Source organism: Nilaparvata lugens, chromosome 1, assembly GCF_014356525.2.
Source record: "Nilaparvata lugens isolate BPH chromosome 1, ASM1435652v1, whole genome shotgun sequence".
Lineage (NCBI taxonomy): Eukaryota > Metazoa > Arthropoda > Insecta > Hemiptera > Delphacidae > Nilaparvata > Nilaparvata lugens.
This window is the reverse complement of record NC_052504.1, coordinates 14,353,871-14,377,879: the sequence shown is the minus strand read 5'-3', so window position 1 is coordinate 14,377,879 and position 24,009 is coordinate 14,353,871. Positions and strand designations below refer to the sequence as shown.

The 24,009-nt window shown below is 34.8% G+C and overlaps 1 protein-coding gene across 1 annotated transcript in view; it reads right to left on the bottom strand.

Moving 5' to 3' along the window:
- LOC111060179 (cadherin-89D) overlaps window positions 1-24,009 on the bottom strand; it is a 110,382-nt gene that overhangs the window by 52,927 nt on the left and 33,446 nt on the right. The window contains 1 exon segment of the mRNA XM_039431198.1: window positions 5,923-6,060. Within this exon segment, the coding sequence (XP_039287132.1) occupies window positions 5,923-5,992 (70 nt within the window). The 5' untranslated portion in view covers window positions 5,993-6,060.

The following is a 24,009-nucleotide window of genomic DNA, read 5'->3' as shown; positions in this document are numbered from 1 at the left end:
TCTGATCCTAGTTGTTTTCCGTTCGCACGCAACACCACCCAACTTAACTAACAAGAGATTGGCCGCCGAAACCACTTCGGACAGTTCCGTTACTTCGAAACACATCCGGAGAAATATATATTCATGTGACCATCTCTGTTAATTAATTTGCAGACTAGCTCAGGCTAACCTGACTGACACACGGCACCTGACAACTCACACTGATACTGACCGTGTCAAGACCACAACGAGACCAGTCTTCAAAAATGTCTCGATCATTTCCTCAGAAAATTTTTCTGTTATCAGAAACTATAAACTCGCCACACTTCACAAATGGAAACACTCCTAATTAACTTGATAACCTGATTGATTTGCTTAGCTTTGAAGGCAATTCCTCTCCTTATATAGACCACTTGTAGTAGGCCTTTTGATCACCTTTCTATAATTCATTTGAAGTCTATTCTTTATCGTGGGATTGCCGCGGATAGTTACCGGTATCAAAATATCCATTGAAATTCAACTATCCCAGAGGTTACCGTTAGGTCCACTAAATTAATGAATAAACGAATCTTTATTATATTGGAGATTCTTTATCATATTATTAAAGCTACAAATGACAAACAATTCACAGGCTTGTTCGCTCAAAAAACCACTCTCAAAATCAGTTAGAGAACACACAGGAGGCTATGAGAAAACCTCCAAATCACAAAAATGTTACCCTCCTGGCACCCCTAGAGCCACCAAAGTTTTTCGACACATAAATCAGCCTCGCACAGAAAATTTGATAGACGTTTTTTTGTTCAGCTCCCGGAGATAAGTTGACTTTCGATCGAATCAAATGGCGACCCGGAAAAGGGAGTTTTCATCGAAAATTTGAAGTTTTCCCAAATGCGAAAAATTCCAAGCCAAATCTATGAGTTCGCTGTGAAAACTGAACACCAAAACTGTTGAATACTACACTGGAGGCTATGGGAAAACGTTTGAATCAGCTGTGATTTTTGGAGTGAGTTTAGTTTTGTCTTTTGGTTTCTAAATTTCTGAATAATTCAATGTTTTCAAGTTCTTAAAACTTTGAAACTCCAGGGAGGCCAAAATATGTTCTTCCGGCTACTTTTGACAATTGAAAAAATAATTTCAATTATTTCTGAAAAACTTCCTCGCCTACACCACCTAATTATCTTTTGAAACAAAAAGTTTCTAGCATGTCGAAAATTTCATGTTTTCTGCTCGAAATGTCTCGACATTGACGAACATAATCATTAATTAAAAAATAACTATAAGTCGGATAAAAATGATTCAAACACCAATAGAAAGGAGACATTCTCCCCGTTAATTTGATATGAAATTACGCATTACGATGCCCCATGATTCTGAGAGGAGTAATATTTAAAAGAAAAACAAATCTTCGCGATGTTTCCAATTTTATCATAAAAGTTAAGGTGGGTTTACACCAAAGTTATCAACAGAATGTTAATAACTTATTCCTTATACATTCAAATTTTCTTTCAATCCTTCAAACCCGAAACGTTTTTAGCACTACTAGGGTATCTGATATAAATATTCTACATCAAATTCTGACGTTGAATTGGGAATTTGAGAAGGAATTTTACACGAATTGACAACCTTGTAATTTCTTCGGATGGAGGGCCAATCCTAACTTATTTTACACAAACTATAATATGATCATATTATAATCAAAATTTCATAATTGTTTGCTTTTTAAATGTAAATTTGTGATTAGAAATAAGTTTTATCTAGGCTATTTCAACCTTTATAAAATAAAAATTCTGGAAGTAAAAAGTGCAATTTTTTAGTGAGAAAACATGAAGAGCCAATACATAACCTATAAACTTGAGTGCTGATATGAAATGACATTGGGTAATACGGCAAGGCAGAACATCCGACAGGATCTCTCTGCTGATAGAAATCATAAGAATAAATGAATAAAATAACTAATATATTTTTTTAATTTTTCGTACCTATCACTTGAGTCATTCAACAAGATGAGATTCAACATTCAAAAGGTAAATAGATACCAAGAGCGCAAAGAGGATCTACTGAGTCTTATGAATAATGAGATTACTTTCATGAAAAACTGCAGAAAATGTAATTTACTCATGTTAGTATGCGCCGGATGAAGACGCATAACAAGTCCTCATTCTGTGTCTCTAAAAAAACCCATCTCGTTGAACATTTCTTGCAGAGAAAAAAGAAACAATGTATCTTTACTCCGTGATACAGCCTCCAGTTTACTGATCTAATCTTATTGATTCAAGAAATATCTTATTGAAATTGGCATGGTTCTGCAACCTCTGCAGTCATCAACGCTCTTCTTGCCAATATCAGTGCCGCTTCATTGACAAATCAGTTCCGTGAATTAGTCAATTGAAACTGGAAGACTTCCTGACTGTCCGGAAACATGACATCGGAGTCACATTTTCTTTCTTCTTAGTGAATTCTACAATGGTTCTCAGAAGAACTGTCGTTCAGAGGTCATAGTACAAGTTCGTATTTTTTAGTAAGAAAGAATCAATTCTAGGATAAAAAAAGAGGATCTTCCTACATTTACTACAAGCAAACAAACTTTGATCATAGTTTTTGCAACTACTACAATACTACACTGAAGCCCTGTTTATGTTTTACATGATGCCAGTTGAGAGGCGTTAAGATTTAGTTCAAATTATTTTTTCCTCTTTAAAATCTACTGTACAATATAAATAGTTTAGGTATTCAAATATAACTATAGTAATGGTGTTTGTGGACAAGTAACTTGGAATAATAGGCTAAGTTATCAAAAGTCTCCTCAGCTTCGATTCTCAAATATCGCAATTCCCATTTCCAGTGAGAAAATACATTCCTCAATTTTCTTTTTTAGCGATTGATCGCGTATTTTTTGTGGAAATGCATTGAATTGAATTTTGAACAAGCTACTTGCCGTTCAATATTCAACTTGCATTGTTTCGTGAATATTTATTCAACTTCCAACGGTACAACACAATATTACCTGGCTTCAGGAGGCAGACATCTAAGAAGGAAAAGTAATCTCGTAATATCACCAAATTCGGTCGAACCAAGGAGATTAGAGAGGCAATGGATTAATATTGTGAAATATTCATTGCCTTTCTTCAGTGGCCGAAAGAAGACGCAGTAGGATAGCTTGTTATCATAACTTCATTTGACTTTCGCAACGGAACGTTGCAATATTTATCCGAAAAAAGGATTCGGTTGTCAGTTTTCTTGTCAGTTTTGAAGCCACTATAACAGCTGTATCCATCAATTGATATTGTATTGACTCACTACCAGAAAGCCAATCATTCAACTCTTCTATTGATTCGGAAAAACTTCGAACAAGTTTTATTTTGGTAGACCTACCCAATAATACGGAGTAGTAATGCTCAGTGAAAAATACGTCCTATCAGCTCAAGTACCAAGTAGAATAATAATACTGACAAAATAATACCGATAGAAATAATGATCGAATGTACCTCTTTTTAGTATCATGTACATAATTTCACTCAATGTCATGTCACTTATTTCAAGAAGTTTATAAGAGAGTTGCCTAAAAATGTTGGAAATTTGCAATTGGGGTTGATTAATAATGAATAGTAATAGATATTTAGATATGGGGTGTTTTACTTATCTCGATGACAAAAGCTTTTCGCCAGCTTTTAAAAAACAATCTGCAGGAAATTTCTCTTCGATAATTTGGAAAATGGTTTCTCTTCGAACAGCAGATGTAAAATTTTATTATCAAGAATATTGTATTAGTCTTGACATCTTACATCACAGGGAGTTGAAGTGTGATCACATCTTTGATAAGAGATGCTGGATACTGGTAAACACTGTAATATAATTGATTCGAACTTTTGTGAGTAACCGATGAAAATGTCAACGAAAATTTAATACTGTAATGACATTTATCAGAGCGGTTGGCAAACTGGCCTGTTTTTGATAGAATACTTGACTCATTTTCAAGGCTAGAATCGCTGTAAAACCAACGACAATCGACAAGCATGTGTTCTGATGTGAAAGCGAAAGTGGAAGAATTGGTTGCAAGATCTATTCCATCAAAATGATTTGATAATAATTGTTGATGATTGCAGTGATGTAGTCAGAGCTTAGAGCTGCTCTATAAAGTGTGAGTGGCCGCTCAAAGAGCAGAGTTGGAATTAGCCTACCACAAGATTATTACAATAATCGATTATCAGAGCGGTATTTTCGGTAGCAGAGTTACTTCTTCCTTATGTATCCAGACAACTATCAAGTACGAGCGATGGACTGCAAGACATTCTTCATCTTCGTTTATCTCAACGATCCTTGATAAAGGTGTCTCAACATGAATTTGACACATTCTCAAAGAGAAAAGTTATCAAACGCCTTCACAAACACCAACAAAAATGATGGACTGGATCGAGCAGCATGATAATAATTAGCTTCCAGATCCAGGTAGAGGAGATTCAAGAGCACATAGACCTGCAATGATTGATTATAGCGGGCATCTAATTTCACACGACTAAGGAAGTTCATATCCTGTTGCAGTCTATTTGAAATTGAGGAAGGAAGTTATGGGTATTGCAGTGAAGCCTATTAAATAATAATCAACCAATTTTTAGTTGATCCGTCCATCAAACCACAACCACATGAAGGAACAAGCCAGATATGCCTAATACTATAAAAGCTATGAACTATAATACAATAAATTAGAAGAGAGAAGGTAATGTTGAGGTTCTCAGTGATATTTGAGTAGTGGAGGGATGTTGGTAATTGTTTGTTGCAATCTTAGATCAATTAATGAAAATATGAAATAAATTCAGTGATAGTGAAATGAGGATAGTAAGCAAAAAAAAAATGGAAACCGTATCCACAATGTATTGGATTGTTGGTAAAGTAGGGGTTTCTCAATATGGATGAATTGTGGTAGATGATTCATACATATAAATCATTTTGTTGTTGGTTATCCATCTTGTTTTAACTATTATTATTACTATCGTATTTTATATAACTTTTAAGTGAAAAAACACTCACATTCTTTGGTGTGGCGACGACTGTTTCGTGCTGGTATTGAAAGATGTGAGTGTTTTTCACGTTAAAGTTATATAAAATACGATAGTAATAATATTATTTTTCGTATGGCTTTTCTTGGTGGTGAGTACCTGACGGAAGTTCCACCTCGCCTGAGTACATAATTTAAGCAGTCAATGGGACTGTTATATATCAGGCGGGACCGACAGTCAAGTGCCCATCCATTAACACAGGAGTGACATAGCTGATATATTCATATTTCGTTATTTGATAGGCCTATTAAGGTGATAATATATCTCCTAATCGAAATCGCCATGTTGTAAGGTTTTTTATTTACTGTCCCTGTTTCGGGAATAATGTTGTAAGGATATTATGACTTGTTTTGGGAATGCTATGTGTAATGGATTTTTACTGAAAGCCACAGTTCGGTGGGCTATGTGTAACAGATTTTTACTGTCTGTTAATGTTTTTCTTCAAACTTGATGCTCCGGATAGCCATTTTGTAGCGTTACCACATTGGCCTATTAAGGTGATAATAATAATATAATCATCTTCAGTAATAGCTTCAAAAAATAAGACAACAGCACTCTATCACAAAGACCTTAAAGATGCATAGACTCACATGCAGCGCTAGTGTCGTACTTGGAATTGAAATCGGCCATTGAGGGGGCAACCTATAAGATTATTACATACCAATACCTTTGTAATCTATGATATTACAAATGTATAGATAATATCTATTATTTATATATATAATAGCCTATATATATTATAATATTTCGTGCTAAAATACCCCAATGGCGGCCTTCATTTTCAAGTAAGAGCTATCATTGGGAAGGCATAGGCATTGTGGGTCTATATATCTTTAAGGTCTTTGCTCTATCAATTGGAGTGAATATAATATTGATGTGTTGAACTTACCTTGAGTAAAAAGTGCACAACTAGTGAGAGACAGCACTAACAAGCAGAGCTGGGTGAGACGCACCGCCATGTGATGCGGTGCTGTTCCAATCGCCACAATCCTACTAAATCGGCTCCACTGCTAGCACCATTCATCACCTGAAACAAAAATAATATCAACACCATTTTAAATTAAAAAATCTGGTGTGGTACACTCACACAACTTTCCTTGCTCATTGAACTATAAGCCTCTTTCTTAAACGAGAATGATTTAGGGGAATAACATAATGACGATTGGCGGCAACATATTTGAAACTACGATCAGACTTCTGTATATGTGTATAGTTGTTTTCAGAGTACTTTTTCCTTTGTGTAAATTGTGAAATTCGATATTTTTTAAAAGTCATCAAAACAGCTGTTCTACAGATGAAATATCTCGACTATGTGTTCTTTTTATGAACTGCTCTACCTACCTACCTCATGAACGAGATGGAGGCTACAAAGTCCATTTCTCAAGGATGGGGTGGACCCCCCATTAGTTTCTCAGAAAGGAGACTCATTCCAGTTAATAGAGCCGATAAATAACTATACAGGGTATGAATTTGAAAAAAAGTCATTTTTGAGAAAATCGTGAAACACATGTTTTTTTAGTGATTATCCGCCATTTTTCTCAATAATATTACGGAGCTCCTGAAATTTTCCCAGAAATGAGACTCATGTCAGTTGATAGGGCTGGTAAATAGCTATCCATGGCATGAATTTGAAGAAAATCGTTAAAGCCGTTTCCGATAAAACCGTAAAAAACATGGTTTTTTAGTGATTATCCGCCATTTTTCTCAATAATATTACGGAGCTCCTGAAATTTTCCCAGAAATGAGACTCATGTCAGTTGATAGGGCTAGTAAATAGCTATCCATGGCATGAATTTGAAGAAAATCGTTAAAGCCGTTTCCGATAAAACCGTAAAAAACATGATTTTTTAGTGATTATCCGCCATTTTTCTCAATAATATTACGGAGCTCCTGCAATTTTCCCAGAAATGGGACTCATGTCAGTTGATAGGGCTTATGAATAGCTATCCATGGTATGAATTTTAAGAAAATCGTTCGAGCCGTTTTCGAGAAAACCGTGAAAAACATGGTTTTTTAGTGATTATCCGCCATTTTTCTCAATAATATTACGGAGCTCCTGGAATTTTTCCAGAAATGAGACTCATGTCTGTTGATAGGGCTTATAAATAGCTATCCATGGTATGAATTTGAAGAAAATCGTTAGAGCCATTTTTGAGAAAAACGTGAAAAACATGGTTTTTTAGTAATTATCCGCCATTTTTTCCGCCATCTTGAATTGAATTTTATTGAATTTCTTATTGTCGGGTCCTCATGGTATAAGGACCTTGAGTTTAAAATTTCAAGTCAATCGGTCAATTAGGAATGGAGTTATCGTGTTCACAGACATACACACACACACACACACACACACACACACACACACACACACACACACACACACACACACACACACACACACACAGACCAATACCCAAAAATCATGTTTTTGGACTCAGGGGACCTTGAAACGTATAGAAAACTTGAAATTGGGGTACCTTAATTTTTTTTGGAAAGCAATACTTTCCTTACCTATGGTAATAGGGCAAGGAAAGTAATAAAAAGAGTTTATCAGAGATTGACAATGGTGTATCTTTCTACTTTTAATAAAATCTGCGGTTTTGACAATTTCTTAGTCTTTTTATTTAATATGAATATTATACAATATATACTAAACAATTCTCAACTACTGAAAACCATTTTAAATGATATAATCATATCAATACACTAATAAATTGTGTAATTCAAAATGTGGAAGTGACATTTAACCTAGTTACATTTTGACTGTCGTATAAATTGGAATTGGAACAGTTTTGGGCTTAAGCTTCTGGTACTTTTCTGGAAGTTGAGTTATATTATTTTATTGATTCATGCAATAAGTACATCATCAAAATTATAGGGAGAGATAAGTTGACCTTATGCTATTCCTCTCCCAAATTTAAATAAGGTTATACAAAGTCCGAAATAATACCATTGAGTGATACTCGACGATTATTATAGTATTATACTATGAACTCGATTCAATTATTTCGAATATAGTAGGTTAGTCTTGTAGTTGTTAACTACAAGTAGATTCTTAAATTTAGATGCTTCAAAACCAAACATAGAATAAATATTTCAAATTATTATCACTACAAAAGGAAATATTCCTATTATGATAAATGATTGAATAAATAAAAAAAACTCGTAAGTTTTTCCAAGAAATTGTCAACTGAATTTCAACAAGAATTGTCAATTGAATTTCAAAGATTATTCTGATTATTGTAATATTTTAGAAAATCATCTCATACTATCTTTTAGAAAAGTGGTTGGCTAATTCATCAAATAATGATTCCCCACAAATTCCGGTACACACAGGAGATTATATTAATAATGTGTTAATGATGATTTCAACGAATTAAATTTCCATAAACACCATAAATCTGGTGTGAAGATCGTGTTTCAGAAGCCAGCACTTTCCAATATTTATAATTCATTTTAATTAAACATTTAAACTGCCAATTAGGCAGGAGAATATCATATATACCAGCGGCAAAAGAAGTACAGTACCTCAAACTGCAATATTAATCACTACGACGATATCACTGCTATTTACAATAATGTTATGGGCTGCGTGATTGCATATGTGAGACGAAGAAAGAACGCATTAGGCGAAAGTTCTCTGAGATGATTACAGGGTATACCAACACCGTTCGTACAAAACAGGAACATCGCTTTATTAGTGGACAGACCTTCAGGTATCAATTAAATGCCGTCGAGAGAGGACGAGTCAAGGAGAAGGATCGCCATTGCTTTATCATTGAGGAAGACAAGGAGAGAGAATGTGAGTAGAGTAGCATACATGATGTGAAAAATATGTAAATAGTGTGTTACCAAAAACAGAGAAGATGCTTCACCGAAACCTTTCTAAAAAAATTATCTTCTGTTGTGACAGACCATAAACAAGGATATAACTCACAATGCCCATACATCTCACAGCTATTACATCTGCATTATTATGTATTATATATGTGGTGCTGGTGCTGGTGCTGTAGCCCCAAGACTCTCCTAGAAAGTGCTAACCTGACACTTGACAGTAATGATTGGTATGGTCCCAAAAGCAACTATTACCATGTCCTATGCCTAGAGAAACCGTTCAACAGGTAACATTCAACCAAAATGACATTATGCTTAGGATAATTTGCATAGCGTGTGCTCGTAACATAGCTATTTAATAACTGACCGTGAATCAAGAAGGGCAGAGAGGTGATGAAGTAATTAAAATCTGTATTGGTAATCTAATAGCTTAATAACATTATGCCGATTGGCGGCTTAATAATTTTATTAAAACTACGATTATACTATTGTTATTGTTTTCAGAGTACATTTTCCTTTGTTTGAATTATGAAATTTAAGGATTTTTTAAAAGTTGTCGAAACAGCTGTTCTACAAATAAAATATCGACGTGTGTTCTTTTGAATAAACTGCTCTGCCCACCTACCTCAAGCACGAGAAGGAGGTTTCAAAGTAAATTTCTCAAGAATGGGGTGGACCCCCTGTTAGTTTCTCAGGAAGGAAACTCATGCTAGTTTATAGAGCTGATATATAACTATACAGGGTATGAATTTGAAGAAAATCGTTAGAGCCGTTTTCGAGAAAACCGTGAAAAACATGGTTTTTTAGTGATTATCCGCCATTTTTCACAAAAATATTACGGAGCTCCTGCAATTTTCCCAGAAATGAGACTCATGTCAGTTGATAGGGCTTATAAATAGCTTATAAATAGTTTATAGAGCTGATATATAACTATACAGGGTATAAATTTGAAGAAAATCGTTAGAGCCGTTTTCGAGAAAACCGTGAAAAACATGGTTTTTTAGTAATTATCCGCCATTTTTTCCGTCATCTTGAATTGAATTTTATTGGATTTCTTATTGTCGGGTCCTCATGGTATAAGGACGTTAAGTTTAAAATTTCAAGTCAATCGGTTGATTAGGAATGGAGTTATCGTGTTCACAGACATACACACATACACACATACACACACACACATATACACACACACACACACACACAGACCAACACCCAAAAATCATGTTTTTGGACTCAGGGGACCTTGAAACGTATAGAAAACTTGAAATTTGGGTACCTTAATTTTTTTTGGAAAGCAATACTTTCCTTACCTATGGTAGTAGGGCAAGGAAAGTAAAAAAGGGTACTTGGATTTCTATTTTTATTTCTATTCAAGAGTAGCCCTAACGAAAAAATACAGATATCTAATTTAATAGACGTAAATGATGATGTTAAAATTGATGAGTTGAAATTAAAACATTTTAATGGAAGGAGCATTACTCACAACCTCACAAGACATCCTGTCTGAGCATGGTCATGAGTTGTACAATGTAACAAGCAATGTAAACAATAAAATTCAATTGACTTGAATAGTAGACTATCGTTTTCATCAATAAGAACACTCCACAACAATTCATTTCTTATGAGTAATCAATGAAGGCTAATGTAATCAATGCTCTGTTCTTTGAGCATTGTAATCAATCAATTCTTATGAGTAATCAATGAAGGCTAATGTAATCAATGCTCTGTTCTTTGAGCATTGTAATCAATCAATTCTTATGAGTAATCAATGAAGGCTAATGTAATCAATGCTCTGTTGAACTTCAATTGAATTGCCTGTTCATAGATATTTTCGAAAAACTAGTATTGATTTATTCATAAATCAATCAACTGGAGAAAAACTCAGTAATTAATTTCAAAAAAGATCATGAAAAGAAAATTGTTCTTTTTGATGTGATGTGAATTGGTACTTTATTTATTCTTATAATAAGTACTACACAAAGTGTAAATACATAGATAGGTACTGATTGATGTATACCAGTAATATCAAAAATAATGTAAGTTGGTTATCCTGAAAATGAAATATCAAATAACTCACAAACTCTACATGGTTGAGGGTTTTCGAACATCACCTTCAAAAACGTGATTTATGCATGACAACAAATTCATCAAACCTCTCAGAACGCTATAAAATATTCAACAAAAAGAAAAGGAACATGTAGATCCATGAACCAGTAAAAGTCTTACTAGATAAGGGAGTACACAGGAGAACACATGATTCTTGCCTGTGAAAAAGAGAACAAATAAGTACTTTACTAGCTCGTTGGTCAAGATGATTTATTGAAGAAGGCCGGCCATTAGTTTAACCCGCACCGTTCACCATTCGTTTTATTTCTGTCAGTTCCAAAGGCAGGTGGCCTGCTGGAGCAACAATGATCAATGTTATGCAAGAGAACGGCGAAAGGACCCAATGAAAGGATCTAACAAAGATAAGCCACATGGATCAAGCAGTAACTGTAAACTCTTGCCTTCAACTGTTACAATCCTCGCTCCCAACTCAGAAAACCAACAATTCTCCTGTCCGATTGACAGAGGCTCTCCTACTGCAAGATTCAGCATTTGAAACTTTCTCATAGCTCATGCAGGGTGAGAGATGCACACAAGGGTACAGAAGCTTTGAAAATCGAAAGTGAACTTTCGTTAAATCAATGCATTTACTCTCACTTAACTCATAGCTAATAGTAGTTACTATGCTCTTGATAAATGACCTTCATTGCATTCTAGAAGTGCCATTCGGTTCACGATTTGTTTTGTTGTTTGACTTTTCTAGAGTTCGAGTCTCTCAATCAGTCCATTCAATTCACAAAAATCATTAATGAATCAATGAAAAGGAATTAAGTTTGATAATAAATATTCGATAAACTTTTGCGATATAATCTGTCAGTTGTTCATGCCCCAGTTAAGACAAAAACAATCAATATTTTATATTCATTGTTTACTATTACTCATTGTCTTTTAGCAGAAGTAAATAGGTTCACGATGCAATAGATTTGGAGCCTTCTATGGCATTTGTCCATTGTCATTGGCTACACTATTTCAGCAAAGGGGGTATAATAAGTGGAATCTGAGAAGAAAATTTCAATTAGTGGAGATATTCTGTTACTGGAGGGAGATGAATTTTGTTTCAGGCTTGCGGAATGTAAATTTCTCTAAGCAGTAGGAGCAAGAACGTGTCATCAGATTCTCACTGTGTCAAATAATTAACCTTCTAACCTTCTGTACAGCCCCACCTCGCATCATAAAGAACTTACAGCAATTAATTAAAGTTTGAAAACATTCTTAGCCAAGTTATAACAGTTTTCTCGAATGGTTCCAGGCTAACAAAGAGTGTTGGCTGAAACATTCCTGTAAACTAATAAAGACTGTCCGTTCGTTAGTGAAGACTACGTGGTCGGTTTGTTTAATAGTAATAAGTCGAACGGGAGGAATCTCGATTTTATGAGTTTCAGGTGGTCAGACTCCGACTATCGTGAAGAATAATAGGGGAAAAAAGTTGCAAATATGCTTTTATTTAGCCTACGTGAAAGTTTGTAATGCTGAGGCTGCTACTAGTTGGTTAGATGAAAGCGCACCTAATTAGAAGCGGAGGAAGGGCTAATTGAGAGGCTTCGTCATCATCATCGTAATCGTCATCATCTTCCGATAGTTCGCCGGATATCGGAGACTGCACAAACGCGAGTCGCAAAACGTGTCGTGCTTAAGCTGAATAAAAACGTCGCGGAATCCAAACTCGCGTTAATTGTCTCTTGCGATCGAAACTTAGTCGACCGGTTCGAATCAAAGACGTTTATTGCTGCTCTGTGTAAGTACGTTAGCCGATCGGCAGCCAATAGAAATCCCTGTAAAGGACAGTGTGATGCCTCTACTGCACACGAAGCCACTGTATATTATTGGTCGTGCTCAACCTATACTTCGATGCTGGAGAAATTCCGCTTCGGATATTTTGCTTACATACAGGTATACACAAAAGTACCCTACGAGACGAAGGCCAAGGGCAAAAGGTCACGCACAAAATTTCACCAAGCTAATAACACGGCCGGTCGTGTAAATCAAGTGATCAGCAAATAAGCACCTGCACGACTGTCCAATTGTTATCACCTAGGCATCTCAATATTTCTTCTAGTAATGGATTATGAAGTTAAGAGAAAAACAGTGAATTGTATCTTCAATCGGTAGGTGGGTAATATCAGTGCTTCACATCCAACTTACTTTCTCCTTTCGATTAAAAGTGCAAAAATAAACTGTACTAATAAATGTAATGGGAAGACTTCATGGAATATTTAATGAAGTGTTGATTATCACTTGTGGGAACTTATCTATTGAAAAGCTCTTCAGTAGAATCCACTATTAATTTATTTTTTATATGGTAAAGAAGTGAACTTATTATAATTAGAATAAAGAGTATAACATCCAATATTTGGAAGTTTCTGGGATTACACTAATTGAATATTTGGTACATAGTGGAGTACACTGATAGATAAGTACGATATTGGATGAGGGGAGGACATCAAGGATGGAGGACTAGGCTAAAAGAAGGAAGATAGTTAAGTTCTGTAAAATCCTAATAATATTATATATACAGAGTGAGTCATATGTATGGGAACCCCTCAATAAGAGGAGAATTGAAGACTGTTGTAGGTATAAAACTGCCACTTTCAGGATAAGTTATTGGTTAAATACTCCACCTTTTGACGTACAATTGAATTCCAACCCCTCATAAGGGGGTGACTTAGGGGTCGTAACTCGAATATTTTAAATGTAAACATCCATTGTGTGGTACATCATATTAAAGTCCTTTTCAAAACAAGGAAGATAACGTCAATTAAAATGTTCTATGATACTTGTACCCAAAATGGCGGCTGATTGAAGTTTTAGTTTTTAAAGAAATGAGGGGTTGTAACTCAAATATTTCAAATTCAAATACCCATTGTATGATACATCATTTTGAAGGCATTTTTAAAACAAGAAAGATGACATAAATAAAAATGTTCTATGATACTTTTATCCAAAATTGCGGCTGATTCAAGTTTTAGTTTTTAAAGGAATAATTGATAATGTTCAATCAGCCGCCATTTTGGATGAAAGTATCATAGAACATTTTTATTGATGGCATCTCTCTTGTTTTCAAAAGGCCTTCAAAATAATGTAACACACAATGGGTGTTTACATTCAAAATATTTGAGTTACAACCCGTCATTTCTTTAAAAACTAAAACTTCAATCAGCCGCCATTATGGATGAAAGTATCATAGAACATTTTTATTGATGGCATCTCTCTTGTTTTAAAAAGGCTTTAAAAATGATGTATCACACAATGGCTGTTACAACATTTGAGTTACAACCCGTCATTTCTTTAATAACTAAAACTTCAATCAGCCGCCATTTTGGATACAAGTATCATAGAACATTTTAATTCATTTCATCTTCCTTGTTTTAAAAAGACCAAACAATGGGTGTTCACATTTAAAATATTCGAGTTACAAACCCTAAGTCACTCCCTTATGAGGGGTTGAAATTCAGTTGTACGTCAAAAGGTACAACCAGTATTCGACAAATATCTTATCCTGAAAGTGGCAGTTTAATATCTACAACAGTCTCCAACTTATTGAGGGGTTCCCATACATATGACTCACTCTGTATACGTTATTGGTGGTGTTATAGAACAAATCATTTGTCATGTTTTTTCATAACATTAGATTGGAAATCGAGCAAATATGAACGATGTAATGAAGTTACGATTTAATTTTTCTCCCAATCCTGAAAAGGATCGTATGAGGGTAATACACTTCGTGTGAGAGTATGACCTTACTGTATTACAATTTTTCATAAGTCATGAAATATATTCAAAATCCTTTCATAGCGGTTAATCAAGACAGTAAGTTAAGGTACTCTTACTCCAATCAATAATTAGGTATCACATTGTGAGATCCTGTTACGAAGTTAGTAGGATAATATTAGTAGCGAGACTACTAGTAATGCACGTAAGATCCGTATCATTTACAGGTGAGAATCATTAGGCCATTCGGTGATGGATCCTTGCACTACAATTAAGTAGACCGTGCTGAGTATGGATGGGTGAGAATGTTATCTATACCTATAGATAACAGGTGTATACTTATATTGGTATATAGGTGGAAGAGGTCCAGTGCAGAAAGGCCAGTCAATCTTATTACTGAGCAAACGCACGCACATGCCTGCGTATGAACTGGACCTATTTATTACCGCTGGCACGGCAGACGTAAGAGCTACGCACAGTGAGTCAAGGGTCCTTCCAATTCGACTTGATAATAACAGTTATAAGCCAATCTATTTGCAGGCCGAATATCTCTTTCCAAATTGGAAAATTCTTTCTCTTCTAGAACTAGAAGTACCTAACGGTGAAGAGGACCAACGTGCATAATCCGCTTGTAAATTTCAGACTAGAAATCCCATTGGACTTCTCTAAACATCATCCGGAACGACAGTGGACCAATGTCACAGAAAATAACCGCTGCAGGAGATAGTATTAGGGCCCCGCATACAAATAGCCATATCCAATATTCTATAACAAGTTCCTGGCCTTTGAATATGGAATTAACATCATAAAACAACCTACAACTTTGAAGTACGATTATTGAGTTATTCATTAATGTCCACGGTAGTTTGGAGATTCGAGAGAGCATTATTTAAAAGCTTGCGTGATAATATATAGAGAAGAGAAGAATAAAGAAGGAATTATGAGCAAATATTGAGACGTTTGAAATTAGCATACCTGTTCCAAAGTAAATTTCAAAGAAATTTATTTAAAATTTCAATGGGCACATGGTGAGTAAAGTATCACACATTATTTTGAATGCGAAGAACACTGAAAATAATAAAAATAAACACGTGCAGGAATGTATTAATTTGAATCTACACAGTCGATGCTCAAACAAGCATATCTCAAACATAGGGAATTGAAAGAGTTATTGTTTATTTTGAAACTTCGTTGAATCCCAGCCTATTCTACCTGTTGCCTATGTAGGTCTGAGAATTTTTTATGAAAAAATGCATTACATTTTTGGCAAAAAAATAAGTTAACAATCAGATTTTGTATTGTAATTCGTTATGCTATCAATTTGAATAAACGATTCAATCAATTTGAATCATCCATCATGATGCACATGCAAACTGAGAAAGGAACAGAGTTGAACGATTTGCAACCAACTCATTTTAAAATAAGACGTATGAAAAAACAATATGACCTCTTTAGAAAGTGGGAGAGTGTTTAGAGATGAGGATGTTTTTAATAAAATTATCACTACCTAATCTATCCAAATACCAAAATTCTTTTAGTGATATAATACAGTATCAATTCATAGACCTGAGATTATGATGCATTTCCAAGAAAGTTCAAGATGTTTATGACAGAAATAATGTATGATGTATGTGCACATTGATACTTGCTTCAATTTGAGAACCTGTTTATCGAAGTGGACACCAAGTTATTTAGGTAATCGAATTCAATTCGATGCAAGATGCAACAAGAAACAAGATTTTTTAGGATGACATTTTGCAAGATTCACTTTATGATTGAGGTTGAACTGGATACGTCGAGATCTCAACTGATCATCTTCAGAACATGATAGGTTGCAAGTTGAAGTATTTGTTAAGTTTATGTACAGTAGCTGACATTTACAGTCCATTTTCTACAATAATTGGTAGTAAAGTTTTTAGAGTGAATATTGATGTTGTGGAACTTTTCCTTAATTGAAGAGACTAGAGATATTGTTGAAAATCCTCTTTATTTTACCTTATAAAGTGTTTTTTGACAATTTCCCTTCAATTGCTAGTAAAACTACGAATGAAAAAGAATATATAAATTAAATGTTTCAGTTCATGGAGGTTCAATAACAATTATTAGTCTATTATCAATTCATGTATTTTCTATTTATATAATTAAATAATATGTGAAACAGTAATTTGGAATTTGTCAAGCGAAATATTTTGGTAATGACGTTTGAGTTTACCAAGCTCTACTTTGACAACGAATGGTTAATCATCATTGCAAAATATTTTTTATCAATTTTGCTTTTATAAAAAAGCAAGTATTCACTTGAACCTGAACTATTCTCACGGTGGTTATTAGTAATGTCAGTAACTCTTAATGAAATAATATTAAGAATACAATTCCTTTTGAAACTAAAGATTAGTGTGAGATTTTAAATTTGTGTCAATATTCTCCATCCGTATAGTAATCGTGATTCAATAATTGGAAAATTATGCTCGGAAATAAAGTTTGTCATAGAAAATTATTGAAAAATGGTATTCATTTTTGGCGTGAGTTGTTTCCAGATTCCTGAGAACAGAGATCATGGTAAACATTCGAAAGGCCTACTACGCTTGTTGAATTTCGGATTCCCTTCAGCCATGGATATCAAACTAAACTACCCAACTGCCATAACATCTTCTTTTTAATAGTTCCATTTAATCCCAGGCCCACCTGTTACAGTGAGAACATATTTCTACAGAGATTCCAGTTTTTTCATCAGAAAGTGGGCGTAATAATGTTTAGTGAATACCGAAATCTTCCAAAATTCGGCCTACTCTTCTGAATCTCTAGTTCAATGGCGTGACCTCTCATCTGCTTTCTATGCACCGTGGAAACCAGTCGATTTAGAAGCATGTAACGCTTTGACGGGATTCCTCCAAATAGAAATGGAGAGAGAGAGAGATAGAGTGGGAGGGTGAGTGTGAAGTAGAAAAGAGATGAGGCTTATATTCGGTCGTGACGGAGAGGTCGCCAAACAGTTGACCCTCCCTGGCGCTCGCAATTAATAGTCGCGACGTGATCATAGCAACAGGGTCGCACGCATGGCCTTCGAACAAGAGGGATACCTGCGATTGGTGAAATCAAATCGATAACCGCCAATAAGAAGCGAGAACGCGATCTCTTGCAGTCTCACTCTTGGTCATTCTCATCGTTGAACTTACACGCTCCTTACGAAAGTTCGGACAGGCACCAAATTGATCATGATAATTATCTCCGGCTGAGTGAAGTATGAGTGCCTGATTCTTCCTATCAGTACATTGATGATAGATTGCATCCGCCTCGACATACTCCGCCCATACAAGCAAAAACCCCAAAAAATAACAACTCTATCTGTTGAGAGATAACCAGATATATGCTTCATTCGACCGTAATCCCCAGAAGTCCTTCTCATTTTCCTGAGAACTCACAAACCACAACTCACTCAAGAACGTCCACAATAAGTTTCAAAAGCCTCCCATCTCCAAATCTAGGTAGATTGCACCCAATATGACATCAACAGAAGAAGACATTTCCTAGTTTGTAACAACTGGACTGAAAATCGGGATCACGCATGAAGTGTCTATCAATTTACAAAGTGCAAAAAGAGTGACAAGGAAATTATATGTTGAAAGAAATAGGTGTTTTGAATAGTTCAGTTCCAAACTAGCAAGTAGAGTGATGTGTGAAGTAAGACATTAAGCATTTATTAATTTGAATGAGATAACAAAATAACACCTCTTCAAAAGTTTGAGTTTAGATTCTAAAACGTGAGATTGCTCAACTTCCAACGGCATTAATGTTATATGAAGACATTATTATAGAATAGTCACTCCCATCGTTGAATCTCTGCTCCTCTTTCACCTCGTAATACTCTTCTTTGAAAGATTCCTATTTCTCATTCTTTTCATATTCGTATCTTCTGCTCATTGTTGAGACTTGAGCCAGTAATGTGGAAACAGCAAGAGAGTTGGAAACTATCACCAAGGTGACCACCCCTCCATATTCCAATTTTAGTACAAGCCCCCATAAATAAGGCACCCTCAGTTATATTAGGCACTGTTAATTCTTTATATCTTTTCTGTATAGGGCTACTTTTTATAGAAATAGGAAGAAAAATAAAAATCTCAGTACCCTTCTTGAATTATTTAATCACAACATGTTTCGGACAGAAGTATTTATTTATCTACTTCATATCACTTGAAAATGGCATCAATGTCCGAAACATGTTGTGATTAAATAATTCAAAAAGGTTACTGAGATTTTTATTTTTCTTCCTAATTCTACTGTTGATTAAATTTGACTCACTACCCACAAGAATAGTTTTTGAACCCCCCCCCCTCCCACCACATGAATTTCAATGACACAGCTATCCACCGCCCCCCCCTCCTTTAGCCTGTAGGCACCACTGCTATTACTGGATGACTGTAATATTTCTCATGAGTTGTAATTGTATAAAAAGTTAAAAAAAGGATACTATGGAAATATTTCTAACTAACAAATCAAGTAGCTGTTCCATCTAGCTGTTTACCCTGTTGTCAATGTTTGCAGTAGCAGAAGTCTTCGTGGTGAATTACAGCATTTAATTGGGATTCTCGTTTAATAATAATAAATAATAATTGAATCAAGTAGCCCTAGTGAAATACGTTATCAGTAGTCATTCTCATTCAAACCACTCAACATTTTGTAACACATTTTCAAGCATAATTTGGAAACTCAATCGAGGCCATTCTTGGAGCACTACGAACTGGTTTGCTTTTTGATCGAGAAGGTGAGATGATTTTCACGGAGATTAACATCGAGGACACTATGGAAAATACAAAAGAGACTTCGGGTTGTTGTGGGAGTGATACATTCCCTAGCAATCGGATGAATTACCTACTAACCAGACCCCTGACTGTTAAATGTTAAAAGGATGATAATTCTCGTTCCGTTTTCATCGCATCGCATCAGTTTGAATACTGTTATATTTGAACCAGAATTAAGACATTGTGTTACATTTTACCCACTTATTCATGTTGATTAGATTCAAAACATCATCTGCCACAATGAATCATGGTCTAAAAGACCCTTGGGCCCGGTTGCACAAAAGCCTATTAAATTTTAACCGTGATTAGTTTCACGAGAACCAATCAGAGAAGGCCTTTTTGACGGCTTCTCTGATTAGTTTTCGTAGAGTTAATCACGATGAAAATTTAACCGCCTTTTGTGCAACCGGCACTTAGTATGTTTACAAATTGAAGAAAATCAATAAAATAAAGATATCAACATATAAATACAATACTAAAATATATTCAAGTTTATTTTGAAGATAGAATTAATATCTTAATACTCCAGACTGTGAATATAATGAGCGTCTTTCAGTGAAAGGTAGTTCATGCATTGCATCAAGGATTTTCAAAGAGAGATTAGCAATTTTCAGAAAGAATCTCGAAATATGTCAGAAATTGAGTGGTTCCAACTTGAAACTGCACGGATGGAAAGGCAAGTGTTGTTACTAAATTCATATCAACTATTAAAAGAAATAATACTTCATATAGTTTAAATTCTGAATCGATCTCTTTTCAGTATTTTGAAATGTGAGTGTTTTTGATATTCCTAGAGGTGAATAAATCTTACGATAGCTGTAATAATTTATTTACTACCACAATTTTAGTGCTTTATGAATCTTCTACTGTTACGAAATAACAGGCTCGAGGACTTGAAGCTTGAAACTTTCAAGTCAAACTCCTGTGTGCTAATAACTTGTCCGACAAGAACTCTCAACTGGAAATGAGATAAACATTGAAATACTTGTTCCATCATCTCCAAATGTCAACAAACTAGATACTATGACTTCATAGTGATTTATTCACTGTAGACGGTTGGTTTATACTGTACTTGTATTCTATACTAACTTCCAAATTCTCTCATGAAGTATGCTCTTTTCAATTCTTGTGTAACATCGATCAGTATGTAAGCACTGAAAGTATGGACTTCAGCTGCTTCTCTTTGCGAAGCTGTTTATGACTCATAAACAATTTTATGACTATCAAGTTATGAATCATTATTACCAACAGACAATCGTGCACACCGAAACTAGTTCAAGCTGCCATTAAATTAAAAAACTCCTGTAAGATCTATCAAGTGAAATTTATGGGAGCACAAATGTATTACAGAGTGTTACTGTACCAGTTACATGATCAGTTGTAAATTTTAAGAGCAATTTACTCATCCCACACAAGAGGTTTGAAAAAGTAAGATGTTTGATGATGTTTTAATCATAAAACATGGAAGTGAGATGTTTTACTGGTACATAATGGTTGCTCTACTGTCTACAATCATAACAATCTTCACCATTAAAGATTAAATTGAGTTGGAGACATTTAGCATTTTTCGTAGTACAACAGTACTAGGATGATAGTACAACAGGCCAAAGATTGATAAGCAATTATTACCAATACGCTGTTAATGAACTGGAGACAATTAACTGGTATTAACATTCTGAAACTGAAAAAATTTTTGATACTCTGATATGAGTATGGAAATTATCTACATCAATGTTGTTGACCCATACGGTGGCTTTCCGAAAATCTCTTTATTCAGGCTTGTTTATCATGGTTAGGTTCATTGATCTTAGGTTCATTGATTTGCTCGGTCCTCCATTAGAACCCAGGTTCGTCCAAACAGGATGATAAGAGACTATGAAAATGTTCTGATCATTATGATAAACTGACTGAGATTTCATAGAATATAATTCTACATTCTTGAGAATTTTCTAAATAAAATTTAGAACTTCGATCCATGAAAGAAAATTTTATCCTGAGAAAACATTATTTCTGTATCCCATTTTCATTTCAGACAAGTGTTGGCTCGTATAATCATACATTTAACTTGGTGGAACCAGACTCCTAGCCAATAATGATCCGATGACAATAAATTTATGAAAGTCTGTTTCGTAATGAGAAAAAATTGTCGCAAGCTGTTCAATAGAACTGTTGACATGATCGGAGGCGTGCACGATTGGCATTTCGCGGTTGAATCGGAGACAGTCATTGGAACTATTTGCTCTCTGGCGCATTCATCAGATTCACTACTTCCGATTCTATAAATCATACTACTTCTACTTCCGAATTGAGAAGACTCATTCACGAGTGTTTCCTCTCCACTCCTCTGTTTAGAGCACTTGAATCTTACAGAAGAATTCATACACCGCATTTCTTATCAGAATACGTTAAATTTTTAGGTTTAAATTACAATAATTTCGATGAAAATTAATGTTTAAATCCAGAAGTTTCCGGTTTTGCACTATTACACTGCAATAGTATTGCATTTCACTCAACTTCCAATAATTTTAGTTCCTCTCCACTACCATTACTTACTACTCACTTACTCTATTAAAATGTGTTTGCATCATCGAAATATTATTAAGTAAATATTATTATCGAAGTATTACCATAGAGAAACAATAGCATAAGTATATCCCATGGTATAGGGCATTTATGTAGCAACTTTTACTGTTATCTCAAGCCGATAGCTCATGTAATGCTTTCCCGTGAAGCTGTGTGACACGGGTAGTCTCTCATATTGTGCCGTTCATACACTCTCACCCCAACAAAACACTAAAAATCGACAATAATCACCAGTAATCGGCTTGAGATCAACAGTAATAGTTGCGACATAAACGCCCTATACCATGGGATATCTACTTACGCTATTGTTCCTCTATGCTCTATGGTATTACTTAGTTTTTCATTGTTAAAGTTTTATGATTAAGTATAAGGTATTTTCATTTTTCTAATAGAATTTTGGGTGAAGTGGAAAAGGGGCTTCTTATTGCCTTAACTTCGCCTACTTGTAATATTTTCAAGTGTGATAAATGAAGGCAATCATCTACAGAATTTCGAGTACACAAATTAATAGGAATCACATTACTTTCCAAAAGTTGTCAATATAGAGAAAGCAAAAATGTGTTTTATTATATTCATAGATTCTACAAATTCTTGTTCGAATACTCTGCTTTTCTGGTTACATAGCACTACTGAACTGGATTTCATGTTACTTCGATCAATTATTTGATCAAGTCATATTAATATCAATTCTCTATGTGCCTAAAATTTAGAAAACGGTTGATCTCACTGACATTTACTATCAATTTACTTGCATTGACGAAGGAATCGTTAAGCTTAGATAACAGGTAATGATTCCAAGAGCTCTACATCCATCTAGTAAGGCAAACATAGGACAGCGTGAACTAGTTGCAATGGGAGAGTAGCTCATACTCGCAAGTCGCGCAATAGAATCGATTTCATTTTTATAATAATACACCGGAATTCACTGAGAATTCGATTCGTTGACAAGATGCTATATCATCGCCGGTAATTGAAACTCACTCAACGCCGACATCAATCTCAAACTGATAACAATAAGCTTCGGAAATTGTGGGTTACGAGGTGCATCCATTGAATACACACAAGGCGGAAAAACAAACTGTACAAGATGAATGTCCATCACGATAAAAAAAACCTACATACGCAACGCGAGATTAAATAATACACCATCAGTAGGTGAACCAATCGCAATCAATATGGGGTGAAACATACATATCAAGAAGCAATTACGGAACACGTTCCAGCAGATTTATTGTGTATGAATGTTATAGAACTCACCAATGGACGGTTTGAGAGGTCTGACCGCAATAATTGTGCATTTGCACGAGAATGCACTTTTCACATGCCACCCATTGCGTGGAGAATAGGAACTGACAGTTCTTCCAATTTATATTATATAGGCAGGCAGATTTTTCTATAATTTGATGATTTTTCCATATTCACATGCCATTCTGAATTGCAGTTTGGTGATTTACTGATAATACAATTTGTTCTAAAGTGATTTTAAAATTATTATTGATATTATAGCTTGAAACTAGTAAAGCATTTTTTCAATGTCATTGTGATCAAATAATATTTTATTGTGACATCAGTCAACATTCTCCAAAGTTGGTTTGCTTAGGTAACTATCAAGCCCGATCAATTATATTGTATGGTTGCATTTATTATAATGTGTTTCAATTGAGTCAGCTGATGGTTTAAACTTGAATTTTAGTTTGACTTGTTTGGAGAAAGCGACCCTTAAGCTGCGTTTACACCAAAGTTATTAACAAAATGTTAATAACCTAATCCTTATAGATTCTATTAGATTTAACGGAACTTGACAAACACATATGTTCATCATGTGTATGATAAGTTGTGTTCAATCTAATAGAGTCTATAAGGATTAAGTTATTAACATTTTGTTAATAACTTTGGTGTAAACGCAGCGTTAGAAGTAAATGTATAGCATGATGAGACCGGTAGAGAATAAT